The following is a 24,510-nucleotide window of genomic DNA, read 5'->3' on the forward strand; positions in this document are numbered from 1 at the left end:
GAAACATTGGAAAAAGCTGAAGTTTACTATCATAGAAAGGAGGGAGTCAAGGGGAGATCTACTGAAATATATAAAACATTAAATGGTGTAGAGATGAGGTAAATCCAGGCTGTTATGTAAGCACTACTAGAAGAAATATGAAGGGGTGAAAATTCAGAATTAAAAACTTTGGAATAAAGAAGTATTAAAGGCCATATCCCTACTTTTAAGATATGAACTTTGTTCAGTGTGTTTGAAATTGACTGCTCCTTTCAAAAAGTGCACGTGCTGCAAGATGGTCACCAAAGGTCAGATGACCTGGCCTGTGTATTCCAACCAGCTCACTGTCGTGAAAGGACAAAAGATACATTCCAGACTAAGAGGTGTTGACTACATCCGTCCTAGAACCATCGTGATATTCCAAATTGAATGCTTTTCTTCAGAGACAAAGATCATAACAGAATAGTACCCATTCAAACATTAATAGATAGCCAAGGATTCCACATCCTGATCCATTGTGAGGTTACACTAGGGGAGAAGGCCATGTGTCAACTAACAAAGACTTTAATTTGATGTGTTTTTGACCTTGAAAGGTAATCCTCTGGAGAGAGAGGAAGCGATCGCAGTTACATCACAGAAGGCAGTCCAGCTGGGGGCTGGGGAAAGATCCAGCCGAAACAAGAAGCAGCCCTGCTGCTAATTCTACACACCAACTTGGTGCAGCAGAGAACGAAAAATGACCACCACCTCCAGTCTGAAATCTTACCAGAAATTTACACGACCTCAACAAGTTCAAGAATACAAATATCTAGGTCTGCACCTTTAAAAGAGAACGTCCCACTTAGAAGATTCAACAGATTTACCGTAAACCACAGACACCTAACACCTTGAACTCTTATCCTTTACCTTCTATCTATCTTCGAGAGTGCATGAGTGTGTGAAAGCGTGCTTGAGTGGTGCTGCAAACATTCCAGGGAATGAATATTGTTCAATAAATAGTTAATTTTCTGTTTTAAACCTATAAGAAAACCTGTCATTTGTCTGTTTATTAGCCCGAGTGTTTTTAGGGGAAATATCATTTAAAATAAAACACGATTGCAGTCAGTTAGGAGCTGAACAGTGGGAACCGCAAACATTCCTTATCACCTGTCCGTAACAGTTACAAAATATTGGAATTATTCAAAATACTAATTAGTACTATTATTTTCACTTACCCCACAGACAGCCACCTGCATTATGGCATCAAAACCACCTTCTGGAGAGTCCAGGTTTCCAGAAATAGTCTGGTTGCTTACAAGTTCATTGAATTTTGATCCATCGTTGGTCAATGATAAGACGTTTTTGTAGCTGAATGGGCTTGTACATATCTCACCACCTGTGCAAGGATTTTTCCTTTTGGCTGGGGTTGTGCTGATGTAAGGCATCACAGTCTTATCCACAAAAGAACCAAACCCTAAATAAGAACAGGTTTTTCACAAGATGAAGTATTGGCTGTTAAATGCAAGGCACCAGAAAAGGAAGATAAAATAAAAGATAATTTTTTTTTTTCTTACCAATTCTGAAATCAGAAGTTATCTTCTGCATTTCAGTTTGCAATTCCGTTCCCAACTTCTTCACATTTTCCAAGTCGTCCTTCATAGAAAAAGAGAGGTCCATAAGATAATAGAGATCAATGGGATAGTCCTCCGCTCTCTTAAAATGCAGTGGGAAGGTTTGAGGCTCTCCTGGAAAAAAATCCAAGAAATATAAGTGTTAGAAATGGACATATGAAACGCATATCCACAAGCCTGATATGGTTTAGGAAGATTTCGCTCAGGGGTGCTACTCTCGCTAAATAGCATTATGTTTTGTACCATTTGAATTGCGTACGATAGAAGACCACAAACAGGGTCTTCTTCAAAGAAGAACAAAGAACAAAGATAATTACAGCACAGGAACAGGCCCTTCGGCCCTCCAAGCCTGCGCCGATCCAGATCCTCTCTCTAAACATGTCGCCTATTTTCTAAGGTTCTGTATCTCTTTTCTTCCTGCCCATTCATGTATCTGTCTAGATACATCTTAAAAGACTCCATCGTGCCCGCATCTACCACCTCCGCTGGCAATGCGTTCCAGGTGCCCACCACCCTCTGCATAAAGAACTTTCCACGCATATCCCCCCTAAACATTTCCCCTTTCACTTTGAACTCGTGTCCTCTAGTAATTGAAACCCCCACTCTGGGAAAAAGCCTCTTGCTATCCACCCTGTCTATACCTCTCATGATTTTGTACACCTCAATCAGGTCCCCCCTCAACCTCCGTCTTTCTAATGAAAATAATCCTAATCTACTCAACCTCTCTTCATAGCTAGCGCCCTCCATACCAGGCAACATCCTGGTGAACCTCCTCTGCACCCTCTCCAAAGCATCCACATCCTTTTGATAATGTGGCGACCAGAACTGTACGCAGTATTCCAAATGTGGCCGAACCAAAGTCCTATACAACTGTAACATGACCTGCCAACTCCTGTACTCAATGCCCCGTCCGATGAAGGAAAGCATGCCGTATGCCTTCTTGACCACTCTATTTACCTGCGTTGCCACCTTCAGGGAACAGTGGACCTGAACACCCAAATCTCTCTGGACATCAATTTTCCCCAGGACTTTTCCATTTACTGTATAGTTCACTCTTGAATTGGATCTTCCAAAATGCATCACCTCGCATTTGCCCTGATTGAACTCCATCTGCCATTTCTCTGCCCAACTCTCTAATCTATCTATATTCTGCTGTATTCTCTGACAGTCCCCTTCACTATCTGCTACTCCACCAATCTTAGTGTCGTCTGCAAACTTGCTAATCAGTCCACCTATACTTTCCTCCAAATCATTAATGTATATCACAAACAACAGTGGTCCCAGCACGGATCCCTGTGGAACACCACTGGTCACACGTCTCCATTTTGAGAAGCTCCCTTCTACTGCTACTCTCTGTCTCCTGTTGCCCAGCCAGTTCTTTATCCATCTAGCTAGTACACCCTGGACCCCATGCGACTTCACTTTCTCCATCAGCCTGCCATGGGGAACCTTATCAAACGCCTTACTGAAGTCCATGTATATGACATCGTTCTTCGTTCTATATAAATGGTCCAAGGGAAGAGTGTCACACAGTTTAACAATATATCCAAGATACTTATATCCTTGCACTGATGCTTTAAGTAATTTTAATCATTACAATACATACAAAGCCCTGTTCTGAACTATATCTTTACTCTTGGATAAGAGATACAGCAACAAGGCAAAGTTACAATCCACAAAATGTCACAAAATTTAAACTCAACAGCACCTATTAGCAAAACATCAGAGGGATTACAGCTGTAAAGTGGATGGAATGTGGGGAAGGATTAGTTTGTGAACAGTGATGAGAAACCTTCAATGCACTGCGCACAAACTGGCTGCTGCACAAGCATAATGAAAATCAACACTGGTGGCTTTAGCGTTAATATGAAACAGGAGGAGATATTTTACTACCCAGTTCCTCAAATAGCATCACATAATTTTGTTTCCTGTGGTAAACTTAGTCCTAAACTAAAATCTAAAGTTCTATGCACAACAGAGATGATCGAAAGCCCACCAAAGGACACCAGCAAAATTTAGGTTGAAAATTTGGTGCAGCATTGAGGGAGAGTCAACTTTTGAACCCTGCATGCAGCAAGACCTGGACAACATTCAAGCTTGGACTGATATGTGGCAAGTAACATTCGTGCTACACAAGTGGCAGGCAATGACCATCTTCAATGAGAGGATCCAGCCATCTCCCCTTTATGTGCAGTGGCATTCCAATCACTGAATCCCCCACCATCACCATCCTGGGGGGTCAACATTGACCAGAAACTTAACTGGACCAGCCATATAAATACTGAGGCTACAAAAGCCCGCCAGAAGCTGGGAATTTTGTGACAAATAACTCATCTTCTGACTCCTCAAGGTCTGTCCACCATCTACAAGGCACAAGTCAGGAGTGTGACGGAATACTTTCCACTTGCCTGGATGAGTGTAGCTCCAAAAACACTCAAGAAACTGTACACCATCCAGGACAAAGCAGCCCTCTTGATCGGCACCCCAGCACCACCAACCCACAGTGGCTACAATGTACACCATCTACAAGTTGTTCTACAGTAATGTTCCAAGCATCCTTCGACAACACCTTCCAAACCCATGACCTCTACCACCTAGGACAAGAGCAGCAGACACATGGGAACACCACCTGCAAGTTCCCCTCCAAGCCACACACCATCCTGACTTGGAACTATATCGCCATTTCTTCACTGTTGTTGGATCAAAATCCTGGAATTTCCTCCCCAACAGCACTGTGGGTCTACTTACACTGTACGGACTGCAGCTGTTCAAGGTGGCCTTTCACCACTAACTTCTCAAGGGTAATTAGGGATGGGTAATAAACGCTGGCCTTGCCAGCGATGCTCACATCCCATGAACGAATGGAAAAAAAATTAAATCAAGGCTCCACTATTCAAAGAGATGCAGTTAAGTTCTCACCATGTCCTCCCTCAACCATCACCACCAAACAAATCATTTATCTCCTTTGATATTTATGGGACCTTGCAGTACACAAACTGACTGCTGCGTTTGACTATAAAATAACTGCAAAATTAATTAACTGGTTGTGAAGCATTTTGAGGCACGTAAAGCACTATATTAAAAAGTTTTTTTAAAAGGAAGGTGGAGGATAAATTTTAGTATTGATTTACTAAAACAAAAAACACGTGAACTGACAAAAAAATGAATACCATTTAATAACTACCCTACCCCATTCCAAATAAATGGACCCCATGTGCCAAAATAAGGACTAGCAAAGAAAGGCATTTTGAAGTTTAAGAAATTTAAAGCTTCTCAAGCTGATAGATTCAACAGATCGAACATCTCTGTACTCAAACAAACAAGAGATTAGCAGATTAATGAATAGCTTGACCTTTAGGAAATCCTCTAACCACATTTTCAACAGTGGACAGCAAGATAATCTATTTACTTCATAGACCCTTAATAAACTGGGTGATAAACCTAATCTAAGAATTTACAGCTACAAGATAGCTGGATATTCATTTCCCAACCAGAGGACTTGTCAGGTCAATGGTTACATTCTATTTGATGCGGAATCATACAAGCTTTACACACACACATTAGTTGCTATATAGAGAGCAGAAATAAACATTTTGTCCATTTTCACTTTTCAAATTTTTCACCAATTCTCTTTTAAAGGCCATTAAATATTCTGCTGCCACTACTAATAGGGTACTCCACACCCTAGAACATCTTACTACTTCATTCTTTTGATGATCTTAAATTTATGCCCTCTGGTTCTTGGTTCACCTACCGGTGCTAACAGCTTTTCTTTACAATCCTATTCACTTTATCAAAAGCCCTCAATTCTGATGACCACCATCAGGTCTCCTCTTCACTACGAAATTCTCGAGCAGAAATTCTAGTGATGATCTCCAGTTTCTCCAATCTCTTCTCATAACTTAAAACCTAACTCCTCCTGTTCTACACTTTTTAAAAAGTTTTACCATTTAGTCTATATTCCTGAATTTTGTTCTCTGGAAATGGCCATTTTCCCATGCCAACACCAGGAAAAGGGGGTGGAGACCTGGATGGCCGTAAAATGGCAAGTAGAAAGTATGAAAAATTGGCTCTCTGCAGCCCAATGTGAGTTACAAAAATTGCAGTAGTTTCCTCTGTCTAATTTTGACCCTGAGAGGAAATGAGGGAAAATACAGGGAAGAGGGGGGAAAATAATGGGAGGAGGGGGCAGGGACTATTGCACAGCAGATAAAGTAGAAATCTGCAGCCAGAAACCAATGGTCAGAAGTAGAATGAACTGTCTATTCACTAATCTTGCCTGTACCCCTATTTAACACATCAGGATGCTTTGAATATTTTTCACATTGAGCAAAATGTGAACAATTTTGATATAATCTAATTTATGGCTCTGGTACGGTTATGATGTTTTATCAATTTGCTGCAAATGTATTCCTTGACTATGCAATCCACAGTACGAGGCAGTTTACATGCTAATAGTTCTCTGGCTGGGTCCACACAATGTAGTGCCACTCTAGGTTTGATGGCAATGGATTTTCTGATGGTGTAAAATTAGTTCTGAACATCCAGTGAAACTTAGTAGTTAACCACTGTACCCTGCCATGATTTGTTTTATATATTATATTCTTGAAGGGTTCAGAGACTATTATTTGTAGGATTGCATATTAAACTAAAAATCAGATTCCACTTTATACTATGTAACAGAACCCAAACTATTACTTTCAAAGCTTTTATAGAAATACCTGATCGCAATTTCAAGGTTAGCTTCTGCGGTCGAATCTGTGTGATATCTTTCAGCTCTACTTTCTCACCGCTTGTACGGCCAGTAAGTTCTTTATTAGAATCTACACGCTGTGAACCTTTGGGATTTTCAATATCTTCCATCGTACATCCTCTCTTTTTTAATGATTCTATGTCATCACACCGTGCAGAGTTTGGCTCTCCCTGTTGCAAGAATTCCTATTAAAAAAAAGGAATATGATGTAAATTCATATGTTTGAGATGCAGATTAACAAATAAAATAATTGCATTTTTAGACTTTTGACCTCATTTAGTACCAATTATTTCCTGGCATTTGATGCTATTACCATGCCGAGTCATAGAAATTGTAGCACAAACAGCAGTTACTTCTTCATTTGGACATATGAACTTATGAATTAGGAGTAGGAGTAGGCCACTCGGCCCCTTGAGCCTGCTCTGCATTTAACAAGACAATGGCTGATCTGATTGTAACCTCAACTCCACATTCCCACCTACCCCCAATAACCAACCACTCCCTTGCTTATCAAGAAGTTATCTACCTCTGCCTTAAAAATATTCAAAGACTCTGCTGCCACTGCCTTTTGAGGAACAGGGTTCCAAAGACTCACGACCCTCAGAGAAAGAATTTCTCCTCATCTCGGTCTTAAATGGGCGACCCCTTATTTTTAAACAGTGACCCCTAGTACTAGATTCTCCCACAGGAGGAAACATCCTTTCCACATCCACCCGGTCAAGACCCCAAGACCCTTCAGGATTTTATATGTTTCAATCAAGTCACCTATTACTCTTCTAAACTCCAGCGGATACAAACCTAGTCTTTCCAACCTTTCCTCATAAGACAACCCACCTATTCCAAGTCTCAGTCTAGTAAACCTTCGCTCAACTGCTTCCAATGCATTTTTAAAAAAATTCATTCATGGGATGTGGGCATCACTGGCCAGGCCAGCACTTATTGCCCATCCCTAATTGCCCTTGAGAAAGTGGTGGTGAGCTGCCTTCCTGAACCGTTGCAGTCCATGTGGGGTAGGTAGACCCACAGTGCTGTTAGGAAGGGAATTCCAGGATTTTGACCCAGTGACAGTGAAGGAACGGTGATATAGTTCCAAATCAGGATGGTGTGTTACTTGGACGGGAACTTGCAGGTGGTGATGATCCCATGCATCTGCTGCTCTTGTCCTTCGAGGTGGTAGAGGTCACGAGTTTGGAAGGCGCTGCCTAAGGAGCCTTGGTGCGTTGCATCTTGTAGATGGTGCACACTGCTGCCACTGTGCGTCGGTGGTGGAGCGAGTGAATGTTTGTAGATGGGTGCCAATCAAGCGGGCTGCTTTGTCCTGGATGGTGTTGAGCTTCTAGAGTGTTGTTGGAGCTGCACCCATCCAGGCAAGGGGAGAGTATTCCATCACACTCCTGACTTGTGCCTTGTAGATGGTGGACAGGCTTTGGGGAGTCAGGAGGTGAGTTACTCGCCTCAGGATTCCTAGCCTCTGGCCTGCTCTTGTAGCCACGGTATTTATATGGCTACTCCAGTTCAGTTTCTGGTCAATGGTAGCCCCTACGATGTTGATGGTGGGGGATTCAGCGATTGTAATGCCATTGAATGTCAAGGAGAGATGGCTAGATTCTCTCTTGTTGGAGATGGTCATTGCCTGGCACTTGTGTAACGTGAATGTTACTTGCCACTTATCAGCCCAAGCCTGGATATTGTCCAAGTCTTGCTGCATTTCTACATGGACTGCTTCAGTATCTGAGGAGTCACGAATGGTGCTGAACATTGTGCAATCATCAGAAAACATCCCCACTTTTGACCTTATGATTGAAGGAAGGTTATTGATGAAGCAGCTGAAGATGGTTGGGCCTAGTACACTCCCTAAGGAACTCCTGCAGTGATGTCGTGGAGCTCAGATGATTGACCTCCAACAACCACAACTATCTTTCTTTGCGCTAGGTCTGGCTCCAGCCAGCGGAGGGTTTTCCCCGATTCCCATTGACCTCAGTTTTGCTAGGGCTCCTTGATGCCATACTCGGTCAAATGCTGCCTTGATGTCAAGGGCAGTCACTCTCATCTCACCCCATCCTGCCTCAAATAAGGAGACCAGTACAGTAACAATACTCCAGATGTGGTCTCACCAATGCCCTGCATAACTGAAGCATAACCTCCCTACTTTTTCATTTAATTCCCCTTGCAATAAACAATAACAATCTATTAGCTTTCCTAATTGCTTGCTATACTTGCATACCAACTTTGTGCGATTCATGCACTAGGACATCCAGATCCCACTGCATCTCAAAGCTCTGCAATCTCACACCATTTAGATAATACGCTTTTTTATTCTTCCTGTCAAAATGGACAATCTCGCATTTTCCCACATTATACTCCATTTGCCAGATCTTTGCCCACTCGCTTAACCTTTGAAGCTTCCTTATGTCTTCACAACTTACTTTCCTACCTATCTTTGTGTCATCAGCAAATTTAGCAACCATACCTTTGGTTCCTTTATCCAAGTCATTTATATAAATTGCAAAAAGTTGAGGCCCCAGCACAGATCCCTGTGGCACACCATTCGTTACATCTTGCCAACCAGAAAATGACCCATTTATGCCTACTCTGTTTCCTGTTATCTAGCCAATCTTCTACCCATGTCAATATGTTACTCCCTACACCATGAGCTTTTATTTTCCACAATAAGCTTTGATGTGACATCTTATCAAATGCCTTCTGGAAATCTAAGTACAGTATATCCACCAGTTCCCCTTTATCCATAGCATGTTACTTCTTCAAAGAACTCCAATAAATTGGTTAAACATGATTTCTCTTTCACAAAACCAGGTTGACTCTGCCTGATCATCATGAATTTTTCTAAGTGCCCTGCTATAACATCTTTAATAACAGATTCTAAAATTTTCCCCAAGACAAACGTTAAGCCAACAGGCATGCAGTTTCCTACTCTGTCTCCCTCCCTTTTTGAAAAAGGCGTTACATTGGCTATTTTCCAATCGAATGGAACCTTCCCCAAATCTAGGGAATTTTGGAAAATTAAAACCAACGCATCAACTATTTCACTAGCCACTTCTTTTAAGACCCTGGCATGAAGTCCATCAGGACCCGGGGACATAATCAGTCCGCAGCTGCAACAATTTTCTCAGTGCCACTTCCCTGGAGGTTGTAATTTTGAGTTCCTCCCTCGCTTCCATTTTCAGATTTAAAGCGATTTTTGGGGATGTTATTTACATCCTCTGAGGTGAAGACTGATGCAAAATACCTGTTAAATTCAGCTGTCATCTCCTTATTTTCCATTATTAATTCTCCAGACTCATTTTCTGTAGGACCAAAGCTCACTTTGTTAACTCTTATTTGGAAAAGAATCTATAGAAAAATTATGCTATATTTCTAGCTAGCTTTCTCACTCCAATTTTCCCTCATTAATCATTTATTCATTCTTTGTTTTTTTTTATTCTATCCAATCCTCCGATCTGCCACCCATCTTTGCGCAATTATATGCTTTTTCTTTAAGTCTGATACTATCCTTAACTTTTTTCGTTAACCGCAGATGGTGGGTCCACTCCTTGAAATTTAATTTTCTCGTTGGAATGTATCTATTATATGCATTCTGAAATATTCCCTTAAATGTCTGCCACTGCATCTCGATTGACCTACCCCTTAACCCAATTTGGCAGTTCATTTTACCCAGCTCTGTTTTCATGCCCTCATACTTGCCCTTACCCAAGTTTAAAGTACTAGTCTTAGATCCACTCTTCTCTCCCTCAAACTGAATGCAAAATTCAATCATATTATGATTGCTGCTGCCTAGGGGTGCCTTCACTATGAGGTCATTAATTAATCCTATCGCACTAATACCAGGTCTAGATTAGATTAGATTAGATTAGAGATACAGCACTGAAACAGGCCCTTCGGCCCACCGAGTCTGTGCCGAACATCAACCACCCATTTAGACTAATTCTACACTAATCCCATATTCCCACCAAACATCCCCACCTGTCCCTATATTTCCCTACCACCTACCTATACTAGTGACAATTTATAATGGCCAAATTACCTATCAACCTGCAAGTCTTTTGGCTTGTGGGAGGAAACCGGAGCACCCGGAGAAAACCCACTAGTATAGCCTGCTCTCCAGTTGGCTCCAGAATGTGCTAGAATGTGCAAGAAACTATCCCGAAAACATTCTATGAATTCATCTAAGCTACTTTTGCCCATTGGATTTTTATGGCCGATATGCAGATTAAAATCCCCCATCATATCGCCGTTCCTTTCAGACAAGCTCCCATTATCTCTTCCTTTATACCCCGTCCTACCATATGGTTACTGTTTGGGTGCCTGTACATCACTCTCACGAGTGACTTCTTGCCTTTATCTTTTCCCATCTCTACCCAAACCGTTTCCACATCCTGGTTTCCTGAACTTAGGTCATCCCTCTCTATTGTGCTAACACCATAATTAATTGACAGAGCCATCCCTCCACCTTTTCCTAGCTTCCTGTCCTTTCTAAATGCCATGTACCCTTCAATATTCAGCTACCTGCACAGATTTTCCAATCTAAACTCATTTTAAATCTAAGCAAGTCACATTGCTGAGAATCTGTTCTACTGGGATGTCAGCTACTTTAGCACCTCAGCATTCTCCTCCAACCCAATCACCTAATTTGTCTTCTGCTTGACTTCCTGCAGCAGCACCCCCAAAGTGGCAGGCTCTCTGCGCGGTTATCCACACCTGACATTTTAAGAAAAATAGCTTGCTTGGGTAAAAATGAACATGACGCCATGCCCTTTAAGCTGCAACACTTCTGCAGCAGCACACTATTTCTACTCCAATCACTTAAACAGGCAAGCTCAGAGGCCACCTCATGCCTAAAGCTTGCCAAAATATTGAAAGCAGACTGATCCAGTCAGTCAGCACTCATTACATTGGTTGGACAGCATTCCTGCTTTTGGTCAGGATTGCACCAGATCTGAAATATGGGTCAACTAATCCCATTCCCCTATCCCCTTCATATTTCTCCTTTTCAAATGATGTGTAATGGTCTCTGCCTCAATCGACACTTGTGGCGATGCATTCCATGCCCAGTGATCTAGTGTGAAAAATATTTCTAAGTTTCCACATCATTCTTCCAGTAATATTCCTCAGTTTATGGCCCCATCTTCTGTTTACTCTCTCAAAGCTCTGCATAAGCTCTATATACATTTAAAATGACAAGTGTTAGTTATATACCTTATAACGGAAAATGTATAAATTCCAATGAGCTACAATTATTTACATTCAAAAAATGTGCCCCAACATTTGCTGAGACAACATTTTCCATTATAATTTCCCATGTCCACATTTATAATATAAACTGCTTGCAAATATAAGCTGAGCTACTTTGTTTTAAAGATAATTGGTGAAATAACCAGAGGGGAGATGTGAATTCTTTTTGCGTAGCAAGTTATGATTTGGAATGCACTGCTTGAAAGGATAGCAGAAGCAGATTCAATGGAAACTTTCAAAGGGGAAGTGGATACATATACTTGAAAAAGAAAGTATTGCAGGATTATGGGAAAGAGCAGGGGAGTAGGGTTAATGGGACAGCTCTTTTAAAGAGTCAGCACAGGCACATTGGGCTGAATGGCCTCCTTCAATGCTGTATGATTCCAAGAAAACCTCTATCGTGTTGCAATTTATACCATCTGCTGGTAATAGTATTGTAGTGCCTCAAGTTTACATCTCCCAGGTCCTTGACTTGACTTGCACTGCAGAGAAATTCTACGTTACAACCAACTCCACTTCCCAAATTATTGTAAGCTTTGTCAACATACTAGATAAAAGTAAGGAATGAATATAGTGCTTTAAAATGTGGATTGAATTCATCTGCAGGCTGGTCCTCTAACCCGCTGTCACATGCAGGTGAGGTACACTGGTGATAAATAAAAATATTCTATTTCTACCTGTAGTTGGCAAAGAAATTGGTTATCTTGCCCCAGGCCGTGGAATAAACGCGCCATATGAATTATCCATACTTGCAAACTATCTACCTGAGAACAGACAGGCTTGATATGTAAGCCAGCAAAAAAAAGAGGAAAATAAAAGCAATACACTGCAGATGCTGGAAATCTGAAATAAAAACAGAAAATGCTAGAAAAACACAGCAGGTCTGGCAGCATCTGTGGAGAAAGAAACAGAGTTAATGTTGCAGGTCTGACCTTTCACCAGAACTGGTCAGAGAGCTGAAAGTTAACTCTATTTCTCTCTCCACAGATGATACCAGGCCTGAAGAATACAAAAGGCTTGCTCTACGTGATAACTGGACTGGTCCCTTGAAAGACAATGAGAATTTGATCGTCCAATTACGTTGGCTTTCGCTCAACTTTCAGCTTCTTCAGTTTCTGGAATTAACATGATTTCCTGTGGTATGGCTTACTGATATACAATCAGATTGAAGGTCTATAATATACAGCTTCCTCCAATAGTTACCAGATCAGACAATGCAAGAAATAGGTTCTGAATTCATGGCCTGTTTCAATCCTTTTTTAAACTGTGCTATCAATATTGTACCTGTTTTGTTTCTGTATATTATTTTACCTGTAAATAAATGTATTAATTTTAGCCAGAATGTGATTACTGGCAAAATGTTGAGTACCTCACCTGGTCTCCAAAGCAACATAGGCCGGGGCAATTGTTAATCCCATGACTGAATGGTCACTCATCGCACACAAGGGTTCAGGTTTGTTCATAGGTAGTTGGGTCTTTACAGAAACTGCTTTTGTTGCCCTGAATACCATAAGAGTGCTAAGAAAAATGGTACATCTATGTCCCATATGGGCAATTATTTGGCATGAAATCAGAAAAGCACTTAATCGGTTTGACAAGGCGACATCTTTCGAACTTCAGTAAACTAAAAATACGTGCAGGGAACTTTCTGCATTCACAATTTGTAGAAATTATTTTGGGTGGATTTTCTGCCCAAAGTCAATGGGTGGAAAAATCTGGTTTATTAAGAACAAACTATTTTCACGATCAGGACTTCTGATGGAAGGGAAGGAGACGCGGAATATTTAACCAAATTACCTGCCGTTACCTTGCAACATTCTCTACAAGAATGGAAAGGACGTGCCTATCATTACCTCAGGATATCTCAAGAGGGCAGCACAGTGGCGCAGTGGTTAGCACCACAGCCTCACAGCTCCAGCGACCCGGGTTTGGTTCTGGGTACTGCCTGTGCGGAGTTTGCAAGTTCTCCCTGTGACAGCGTGGGTTTCAACCGGGTGCTCCGGTTTCCTCCCACAGCCAAAGACTTGCAGGTTGATAGGTAAATTGGCCATTGTAAATTGCCCCAAGTGTAGGTAGGTGGTAGGAGAATTGAGGGAAGGTGGGGATGTGGTAGGGGACATGGGATTAATGTAGGATTAGTATAAATGGGTGGTTGATGGTCGGCACAGACTCGGTGGGCCGAAGGGCTTGTTTCAGTGCCGCATCTCCCTAGGACCCTACATTACAGTCAATTAATTACTTTTGAAGTCCAGTCACTGTTATAATATAGGGAAATTCAGAGTCAGGTCTCTCAAAAAGATACAGGCCTCTCTCCTTCCATTTGCAACCTCCACTTTTAACCCCTTGCCTTTATGCCTCTTCTTTCAGTTCATTGAGCAATTCCATATTTTGTTCTCCATTTTCAACCAGTTCCTAATCACCTCTTTTTGTAAATCTTTCAAAGTTCTAGTTTGTTCTTTTAGTTGTTGGTCTTTTTTGGGTGGATTCAAAGACCCATTTTTGCCTTTTATCTTCCACCAATGGTGGTTGTGTTTTTGAATTCCCAGCTCCAATCAACACCCATTGTCTCTCTTACTTCCCTTCCATCCATTTCCAATCCTGTTAGCTTTATTAAATTTCTTTCTGTACTTCTCTTGAAAACAAATCCCCTCTGCCAACCCCCCAGTAATTGCACATCACTCTTTTTGTTCCTTACAGTTGTTCCCAACTACCTTAAACCCCTAATTAACATGTCTTTCTCAGTCCACTTAATTTATTCTACACCACTACCAAATCCTTGAGTTCAATATCTCAATCCCAAAATGGGGCGTAAAATGGAGCGGGTGGCTCGAGGGGCCCATCCCGACCTGCTCTCGCCTCCACTTTATGCAGGGCGGCAGTGGCAAAAAACGGTCCACCCACCCAGGCCAACCTAGGCCCCTTAAGTAGGCCATGGGAATTTAAAGTAGGCAGTTTTCCAATGGCCTGGGGGGGGGGGGGGGGGGGAGAAGGAAGAAGGGGGGAGGCCCCCCGATCAGGCACCCTGTGCCCGGAGGGCTGCCCCCGATGCCCCAATCACCCCCAACGCCCAACACGTCCTCCCCAAATCGAGCATCCTTGCTTGACCAGGGTCAAACGGATTGCCCCTGGCAAGGCCCCAAAAGCTTACCCATTCTCCAGGCTCCCTGACATCTTCCACCTTCAACTGGGTTGCAGTCCCAGCAGTGGCCACTGCCTTAATGAGGTGGAAGTCCCACCTCAGACCAATTAAAGGCCTGGGGACCACAAAATGCGGTCTGGATCCCTAGGCCAGGTGGAGGTGGATGCGCCACCAACTTTTTAGTCGGTGGACGGCTACTGTCCGCCGAGGGAAACATTCTGGCTAATATCCTCTTATAAGCACGACCACAGGAGATCTGCTAGTATTTTGACAAGTTTTCCAGAGTATTCTAAACACAACATAATCTAATCAATGTTAAGTCAAGATCTAAAAATGACTGACTGGAAGCAATACTTTCCAACTACTTATGTATTTCAATCAAAGCGCATGGGATATACAAAGTTCATATAATTAGTTCTAAATTTCATCTGTTCAGCAAATATCAATAGTAAATAAATGCCCATTCTAGGTGGGCAAGCCAATGACAATTTTGTATCTGCTCTAAGTAGCACAGCACATGAAAATGAAAAGGAAAAATTGCAAATATAATTTTTAAAAACTGGATAACTATCTGAAGAAAAATTTTTGCAGGGCTATGGGGAAAAGGGCAGGGAAGTGGGACTAGGTGAGTTGCTCTTGCAGAGAGCCGGCATAGACATGACGGGTTGATTGACCTCCTTCTGTGAGGTACCATTCTACGATTCGACAAATGCTGGAAATACTTAGGTCAGTCAGCATTTGTAAAAAGCAAACACAAGGACTACATTTTGGATGTGTGCCCTTCATAAGAATTCAACGGAATTATCTGAATTACCTGTAGGGGGGTATTTAAAAAAGTAATCAGGAGAGCAAAGAGGAGGCATGAAAAAACACTGGTGGGCAAGAAAAAGGAAAATCCCAAGGCGTTTTATAAGTATTTTAAGGTTAAGAGGATAATCAGGGCAACAGTAGGACCTATTAGGGACCAAAGTGGCAATGTGTGTGTGGAGCCAGAGGATGCAGGTGAGGTTTTAAATGATTACTTTTCATCTGTGTTCACTATGGAGAAGGACGATGTAGGTGGAGAGATCAGGGAGAGGGATTGTGACATACTTGAACAAATTAGCACTGAAAGGGAGGAGGTATAAATGGTTTTAGCAGGTCTAAAAGTGGATAAATCCTCAAGCCCAGATGAGATGTATCCCAGGCTGTTATGAGGGGCAAGGGAGGAGATTGCAGGGGCTGTGACACAAATTTTCAAATCCTCTCTGGCCACAGGAGAGGTGCCAGAGCACTGGAGGACAGCGAATGTGGTACTATCATTCAAGAAGGGTAGCAGGGATAAACCAGGTAATTACAGGCCAGTGAGTCTAACATCAGTGGTAGGGAAACTATCGGAAAAAATTCTGAGGGACAGGATTAATCTCCACTTGGAGAGGCAGGGATTAATTAAGGATAGTCAGCATGGCTTTGTCAGGGGGAGATCATGTCTAACAAATTTGATTGAATTTCTCAAGGAGGTGACTAGATGTGTAGATGAGGGTAAAGCAGTTGATGTAGTCTACATGGACTTGAGTAAGGCTTTTGATAAGGTCCCGCATGGGCGATTGGTTAAGAAAGTAAGAGCCCATGGGATCCAAAGCAATTTGGATCCAAAAGTGGCTTAGTGGCAGGGAGGCAGAGGGTAATGGTCGAGGGTGATTTTTGCGAGTGGAAGCCGGTGACCAGTAGTGCACCGCAGGCATCGGTGCTGGGTCCCTGGCTGTTCGTAGTGTACATTAATGATTTAGATGGGAATATGACAATATGAAAGGCACAATTCAACATGGCGGCACCTCATCAGACCCCTTTCCTATCCTGGGTGGCATGAAACAGGGCTGTTCTCGCACCCACACTTTTTGGGATTTTCTTCTCCCTGCTGCTTTCACATCCGTTCAAGTCTTCTGAAGAAGGAATTTTCCTCCACACAAGATCAGGTGGCAGGTTGTTCAACCTTGCCCGTCTAAGAGCGAAGACCAAAGTACAGTCTTCATCAGGGAACTCCTCTTTGCTGACGATGCTGCATTATCTCACACTGAAGAGTGTCTGCAGAGACTCATCGACAGGATGCAGCTGCCTGCAATGAATTTGGCCTAACCATCAGCCTCAAGAAAACGAACATCATGGGACAGGACGTCAGAAATGCTCCCTCCATCAATATCGATGACCACGCTCTGGAAGTGGTTCAAGAGTTCACCTACCTAGGCTCAACTATCACCAGTAACCTGACTCTCGATGCAGAAATCAACAAGCGCATGGGAAAGGCTTCCACTGCTATGTCCAGACTGGCCAAGAGAGCGTGGGAAAATGGCAGACTGACACAGAACACAAAAGTCCGAGTGTATCAAGCCTGTGTCCTCAGTACCTTGCTCTACGGCAGCGAGGCCTGGAAAATGTATGTCAGCCAAGAGCGACGTCTCAATTCATTCCATCTTCGCTGCCTCCGGAGAATCCTTGGCATCAGGTGGCAGGACCGTATCTCCAACACAGAAGTCCTCGAGGCGGCCAACACCCCCAGCTTATACACACTACTGAGTCAGCGGCGCTTGAGATGGCTTGGCCATGTGAGCCGCATGGAAGATGGCAGGATCCCCAAAGACACATTGTACAGCGAGCTCGCCACTGGTATCAGACCCACCGGCCGTCCATGTCTCCGCTTCAAAGACGTCTGCAAACGCGACATGAAGTCCTGTGACATTGATCACAAGTCGTGGGAGTCAGTTGCCAGCGTTCGCCAGAGCTGGCAGGCAGTCATAAAGGCAGGGCTGAAGTGTGGCAAGTCAAAGAGACTTAGCAGTTGGCAGGAAAAAAGACAAAAGATCAAGGAGAGAGCCAACTGTGTAACAGCCCCGACAAACAAATTTTATCTGCAGCACCTGTGGAAGAGTCTGTCACTCTAGAATTGGCCTTTATAGCCACTCCAGGCGCTGCTCTACACACCACTGACCACCTCCAGGCGCTTACCCATTGTCTCTCGAGATAAGGAGGCCAAAGAAGAAAGAAGATGGGTGGTACGATCAGTAAGTTCGCAGATGACACAAAATTTGGTGGGGTCGTAAATTGTGAAGAGGAAAGCCTTTGATTACAGGACGATATAGATGGGCTGGTAAGATGGGCAGAGCAATGGTAAATGGAATTTAATCCTGAGAAGTGTGAGGTGATGCATTTTGGGAAGACTAACAGGGCAAAGGAATATGCAATGGATGGTAGGACCCTAGGAAGTACAGAGAGACCTTGGTGTATTTGTCCATGGATCAGTGAAGGCAGCAGCACAGGTAGATAAGGTGGTTAGGAAGGCATATGGGATACTTGTCTTTATTGGCCGAGGCATAGAATATAAAAACAGGGAGGTTATGATGGAGCTGTATAAAACGCTAGTTAGGTCACAGCTGGAGTACTGTGTACAGTTCTGGTCGCCACATTATAGGAAGAATGTGATTGCACTGGAAAGGGTGCAGAGGAGATTCACCAGGATGTTGCCTGGGCTATACCTCATGAGAGGTATAGACAGGGTGGATAGCAAGAAGCTTTTTCCCCCCAGAGTGGGGGATTCAATTACTAGGGGACACGAGTTCAAAGTGAAAGGGGAAAAGTTTAGGGGGGATATGCGTGGAAAGTTCTTTACGCAGAGGGTGGTGGGTGCCTGGAACGCGTTGCCAGCGGAGGTGGTAGATGCGGGCACGATAGCGTCTTTTAAGATGCATCTAGACAGATACATGAATGGGCAGGAAGTAAAGAGATACAGACCCTTAGAAAATAGGCGACAGGTTTAGATAGAGGATTTGGATCGGCGTAGGCTTGGAGGGCCGAAGGGCCTGTTCCTGTGCTGTGATTTTCTTTGTTCTGGAGCATTTCAGCTATGAAGAGAGACTGGATAGGCTAGGGTTGTTTTCCTTAGAGCAGAAAAGGCTGAGGGGGGACCTGATTGAGGTATACAAAATTATGGAGGGGCATAGAAAGGGTAGATAGGAAGAAACGTTTTCCCTTAGCAGAGGTGTCAATAACTAGGGGGCATAAATTTAAAGTAAGGGGCAGGAGGTCTAGAGGGGATTGAGGAACAATTTTTTCACCCAGAGGGTGGTTGGAATCTGGAACACACTGCCTCAAGGGGTGGTAGAGATAGGAACCCTCACAACATTTAAGTAGTATTTAGATGAGCACTTGAAACACTATAGCATACAAGACTACGGGCCAAGTGCTGGCAAATGGGATTAGAGCAGATAGGTGCTCGATGGCCGCCACAGGCACAATGGGCTGAAGGGCCTGTTTCTGTGCTGTATAACTCTACGACTATGAATTTCTCAGAGATGCTGAGTGACCCGCTAGCCATTTCCAGCACTTAGTCCTTTTTATTTCATGACATTACTAGATACACAATTGTTATTTGATGTCAAAAAAGCAACAACCATTGTACAGATCAGTGACCATGAATGGTCCATAATGTGTTACAAAGCTCTCCAAATAAGCTGTTGGTTTAGTTTAATAATTTGCCAAAAAAAAGTAATTTGCAGCCTATGCTGGCAAGTTTGGCAACGTGTTCGAGAGTTATTATATGTGTATGTACATCATTTACCATTTTCAGGGGGAGGCAGTGGCATAGTGGCAATGTCATTGGATTGTAATCCAGAGGCCCAGGCTAATGCTCTGGAGCACCACTACTGACCAAGCTGGCCAAGTTTGAAAGGACATAGAGGCTAGACTGGTTCTGGGGCAGGTGGTGAGGGAACCAACCAGAGGGAAAAACCTACGTGACCTCATCCTCACCAATCTACCTGTTGCAGATGCATCTGTCCATGTATTGGTAGGAGTGACCACCACACAGTCCTTGTGGAAGCGAAGTCCCGTCTTCACACCAAGGATGTCCATGTTGTGTGGCACTACCACCATGCTAAATGGGAGATTTCGAACAGATCTAGCAACTCAAAATTGGGCATCCAGGAGGCACTGTGGGCCATCAGCAGCAGAATTGTAGTCAACTGAAGTTAACTTTTGTAAAAATCGTAGCAGAATTGTATTTAACCACACCCTGTAACCTCATACCTGGCATATCTCCCACTCTACCATTACCATCAAACCTGGCTCAATGAAGAGTGCAGGTAAGCAATTTTTAAAAAAAATTTGTTTGAGAGATGTGGACGTCACTGCAGGCCAGCATTTATTGCCTATCCAAAAATGCCCGAGAAGGTGATGGTGAGCTGCCTTCTTGAACCGCTGCAGTTCTTTGGGGTGTAGGTACGTCAACAGTGCTGTTAGGAAGGGAGTTCTAGGATTTTGACGCAGTGACAGTGAAGGAAAGGCGATATAGTTCCAAGTCAGGATGGTGTGTGATTTTAAGGGGAACTTGCAGGTGGTGGGATTCCCATGCATCTGCCACCTTGCCCTTCTAGGTGGTAGAAATCGCAAGTTTGAAAAGTGCTGTACAAGGAGCCTTGGTGAGTTGCTGCAGTGCATCTTGTAGATGCTACACACTGCTGCCACTGTGCATTAATGGTGGAGGAAATGAATGTTGAAGGTGGTGGATGGGGTGCCAATCAAGTGGGCTGCTTTGTTCTGGATGGTGTAAAGCTTCTTGAGTGTTGTTGGAACTGCACTCACCCAGGCAAGTGGAGAGTATTCCATCACACTCTTGACTTGTGCCTTCTAGATGGTGGACAGGCATTGGGGAGGCAGGAGGTGAGTTTCCCACTGCAGAATTCTTAGCCTCTGACCTACTCTTGTAGTCATAGCATGTGTGTGGCTGGTCCAGTTCAGTTTCTGGTCAATGGTGACCCCCCAGGATGTTGCTAGTGGAGGATTCAGTGATGGTAATATCATTGAACATCAAGGAGAGATGGTTAGATTCTCTCTTGTGAGATGGTCATTGTCTGGCACTTGTGTGGCATCAATGTTACTTGCCACTGATCAGCCCAAGTCTGATGTTGCCCAGGTCGTGCTGCACCTGCACATGGGCTGCTTCACTATCTGAGTCGTCGCGAATGGTGCTGAACATTGTGCAATCATCAGTGAACATCCCCAATTCTGACCTAATGATGGAGGGAAAGTCACTGATGAAGCAGTTGAAGATGGTTGAGCCTAGGGCACTACCCTGAGGAACTCCTGCAACAATCTCCTGGGGCTTAGATGTTTGGCCTCCAACAACCAAAAACATCTGCCTTTGTGCTAGGTATGACTCCAACTGGTGAGAGTTTTTGCCTCGATCAAATGCTGCTTTGATGTCAAAGGCAGTCACTCACACCTCACCTCGGGAATTCAGCTCTTTTGTCCACATTTGGACCAAGGCTGTAATTAAGTCAGGAGCTGGGTGGCCCTGGCGGAACCCAAACTGTGCATCAGTGAGCAGGTTATTGCTGTGTAAATGCCGCTTGATAGCACTGAAGATGACCCCTTCCAATTCATTTTAAATAGGGTAATCCCTCTGGCAAAATACTAGAGCAAAGAACGTCAGAGCGTTTTTAGCACTTGGCTACTAAATACTACCAATAATTTTTCAGCTCAATTAACTTCCGCATGTGAACTTCTACTTAAAAGTCATTCACACTTGCCATAGCCTATTCATAACGCACTATTGCAAGGCTCTCTATATTTGAAAAGGGTTAGTTAAGACAATGGCAACAACTGAAACCATCTTCCACTTTCATAATTTAAAACTTACATTTTTGGTGCACCATCCACAATTTCTACCAGCTTGGATACATTCCCCACATGATTTTGCATTGGCTTTTAAACACTCACTGGGATCTGTAATATGAAATGACAAATTTATAATATTGTAAACATGTCTAGGCATTTACATTAATATGTACAAAAAAGTATTTAAATGTATACTGAAAATTGTATGAAAGCATTTCAAAAGCCCTTCAAAGTAGACATTTAATCAGATTAAAGTTGTACACTGTCAAAATCGAATACCGTCTTGAATTAAGCTATACAAATGAAATATTAGGCCACTGACCCATTCAGTACACTTCAACTTGATTGCGATTGCAGCTCTTTTAAAAAAAAAAAATTCTTTGTCCTTCTCCATTGATATCTTTCTTTTAAAAACCTCTATGACCATTTAATATTTTGCCTCCTTGTTCCAAATTCTCATACTAGATGGACATGTTTTTCCCAACTGCCTTGTCAACTTCCTTCCTTTTAAAAACGTCAATCACATCACCCCTTAACTACAGTAAAGAAACGCCAGCATTGGATACGATGCACAAAAAAGCAACCAAACCAATACCTAGTTTAAGGTATCGGAGTCGTAAGAAATTAAAACCCTGAAGTTTATTCAGAAGAGAAGATGCAGATTAAATATTTAAATCATTAATGGAATAGATGAATTTAACCCCGTTCTATCAATAAAGCCATTGCTTTTTGTTCCCAGCAATCTCATCATTTGGAGATCCTGTTTTAGGTAAAATTTGTGCTACAAAAAGCAGGAAAGACTAAGTGCTTTAATACAATTTTAAAACCATGAAAATATATAAAAACCATTTTAATTACATTTGAATATTACATATAGCAATTTAATGCAAAGCTTTTTTAAAATTTAATATGACAATTTCATGCTTGTTGAGAGATAGAAAAGAGAGCAGAGTTTCTGATGCAAGCGCTGGGACAGTCAAGTCTGGAGGAGACAAAGGGAGTCAGCTGAGGTATGGGTAGAGTCCGAGAAATGTTAGAGGTGAAGTGTGCAGTTTTCTGCTGGAGACAATGAATTTGGAAGTTCAACTCGGGGTCAAATAGAATGTCAAGGTTGCAAATAGTCTGGTTCAGTCCAAGACAATAGATAGAGACGATGATGGAATAAGTATGGAGTTTGTGGTGGGGATTGAAGATAATGGTTTCAGTCTTCCTAATGTTTATCTGGAGGACGTTGAAGTGGTTTGACAACATAGGTCCAATAGAAGGGTTGGGACTTGTGGGGGGGGAGGGGGGGGAAAAGGTAGAGCTGGGCGTCACCAGCATTCATGTGAAAGGTGACCCATATCTGCAAATTATGTTGCTAAAGGCAGCATTCCGATGAGGAAGAGGAAGGGGCCAAGGATAGATTCTTGGGCGACTTAAAGTAGCGTAAAGAGTGAAACGAAAACCAATTGAATATCTTTAACTGAGGTGAGTTCAAGTGAATATGGAATCATTAGAGCTATCAGGAACACAGTGGGACTCATAGGGAATATTCTTGATGTACGTTTGAATACCTTAACTGTGTTAACTGCTCAGTGATATTAGTCCATTATGTTACCTGTTTGAGCAAGTCCATACCACATGCAGCAGCAAATCAGTCCAGTACAAAGGATATACTTCAAATCCATCTGAAAGAAAGAAAATAGTAAAAAAAAAAAGTGAATACAGATTTTCAAAGGTGCATATTCAAAATCTTGCTTAGGTCATGTGCTTCCTGCCCACAGACTTTACTCCTAGATGTCACCATTTTTGCCAATGCTTTGATGTCAACATACAATATTAAAACAGCCTATGTAAACATCTTACGTTGGCATTTCTCCATGTATATATGTCAGTTTATTAAGGAATCAACTGAATCAAGAAGTTATTTTCAAAAATAGAGGCCTCTCTGTAAAACTTGCCCATTCTATTCCTAGATCCCAAATTCCTCTGTGCTCACAAACCTCTAGATCAATTTCAGTGTTCCCCAATCCCAGAATCACCTCCAATGCTTCTGGAAGCAGCGGACAGTGCAAGCAGGCCCAGAACCCCACTTCCTCCATCCATCCCCTCCAATGCTAGATCCTAAAATCTCATTTCAGCACTCTCAGATCTTACTGCTCAATGTGTTCCAGGTAACACTACTTCCAATAAACTGGCTCTAAAACCTTTAACTCACTATCAGCTAATACTTGTTAAAGCACGCCACACTCAGCTTCATAAATAGGATGGGTTTAACAAGTATGCTCTGACTTTAATATTCAAAATTACATAATTATATGGTGCCAAGGACAATATGGAAATTTGTACTAACTATTTCATCCATTGCATGTTGCCGGGCCATGTACGAAATTGCAAACTGCAGAGAAAACTCTCTTTATCCTGTTCTAATGTAACCAGATCATCTCTTGCATCAACATGATTTTTTTCAAAATATACTCGTTATCCTTATAGCCTCAGTAAAATTGCCAATTAGCTCCAAAATAATTTCATGTTGTGGATCCATGCTCAGCAGAAATAAGATGATTTTCTGCTTAAAAATTTGCATTTTTACTTCCCAGAACACAGGAACCCAAAGTTTCAACAATGTACATGCAAAATATATCTAAAGCTTTTAACTTTAAAGAATGAATTGATTACTTTTCCATTTATCTATATGTATTTAGCATTGCTCAGATTTTCATTTGAAAAGTCTATAAACAAGTATTTGAAAGCAATTTTTTTAAAAAGGTCTTTTTGAAATATATATGCATAGTATTCCCACATTTTCCAATTTGCAATTATTGTCAGTTAACTACCTCATCAAGGCAGTTCCTGTTCGCCTACAGAGGAAACATCTGATTAGAACTAGTTATTAAGTCATTTATAGCAGGGGTTCTTAACCTTTTTACTTCTAAGGCCTCCCTCCTGTGTTCTAAAAATTCTACGGACCCCTGTAACAGCACAAGTATTATGTATAGTTATACAATTAAACATAATATTTTTGTTTTAATTATTTAATTGATTATTACAATTGATCACAATCTTTAGTGCAGTACGGAAGAAGCCTTGCACTGAGAGGGGTTGGAAACTAGAGGAAAAGTAGTAAAATAAACGATTTGCATTTATTT

The 24,510-nt window shown here is 42.3% G+C and overlaps 1 protein-coding gene across 1 annotated transcript in view; it reads right to left on the bottom strand.

Moving 5' to 3' along the window:
• LOC137349188 (integrin beta-1-like) overlaps window positions 1-24,510 on the bottom strand; it is a 126,184-nt gene that overhangs the window by 39,219 nt on the left and 62,455 nt on the right. Inside the window, exons 2-6 of the mRNA XM_068014616.1 lie at window positions 22,980-23,049; window positions 21,402-21,487; window positions 6,311-6,527; window positions 1,533-1,703; window positions 1,194-1,432 (exon numbers count right to left, since the gene is read on the bottom strand). Coding sequence (XP_067870717.1) covers window positions 1,194-1,432; window positions 1,533-1,703; window positions 6,311-6,527; window positions 21,402-21,487; window positions 22,980-23,049 — 783 coding nt within the window. The remainder of the gene's footprint in view (window positions 1-1,193; window positions 1,433-1,532; window positions 1,704-6,310; window positions 6,528-21,401; window positions 21,488-22,979; window positions 23,050-24,510) is intronic.

The sequence above is a fragment of the Heterodontus francisci genome, chromosome 2 (genome assembly GCF_036365525.1).
Source record: "Heterodontus francisci isolate sHetFra1 chromosome 2, sHetFra1.hap1, whole genome shotgun sequence".
Taxonomy (NCBI): Eukaryota; Metazoa; Chordata; class Chondrichthyes; order Heterodontiformes; family Heterodontidae; genus Heterodontus; species Heterodontus francisci.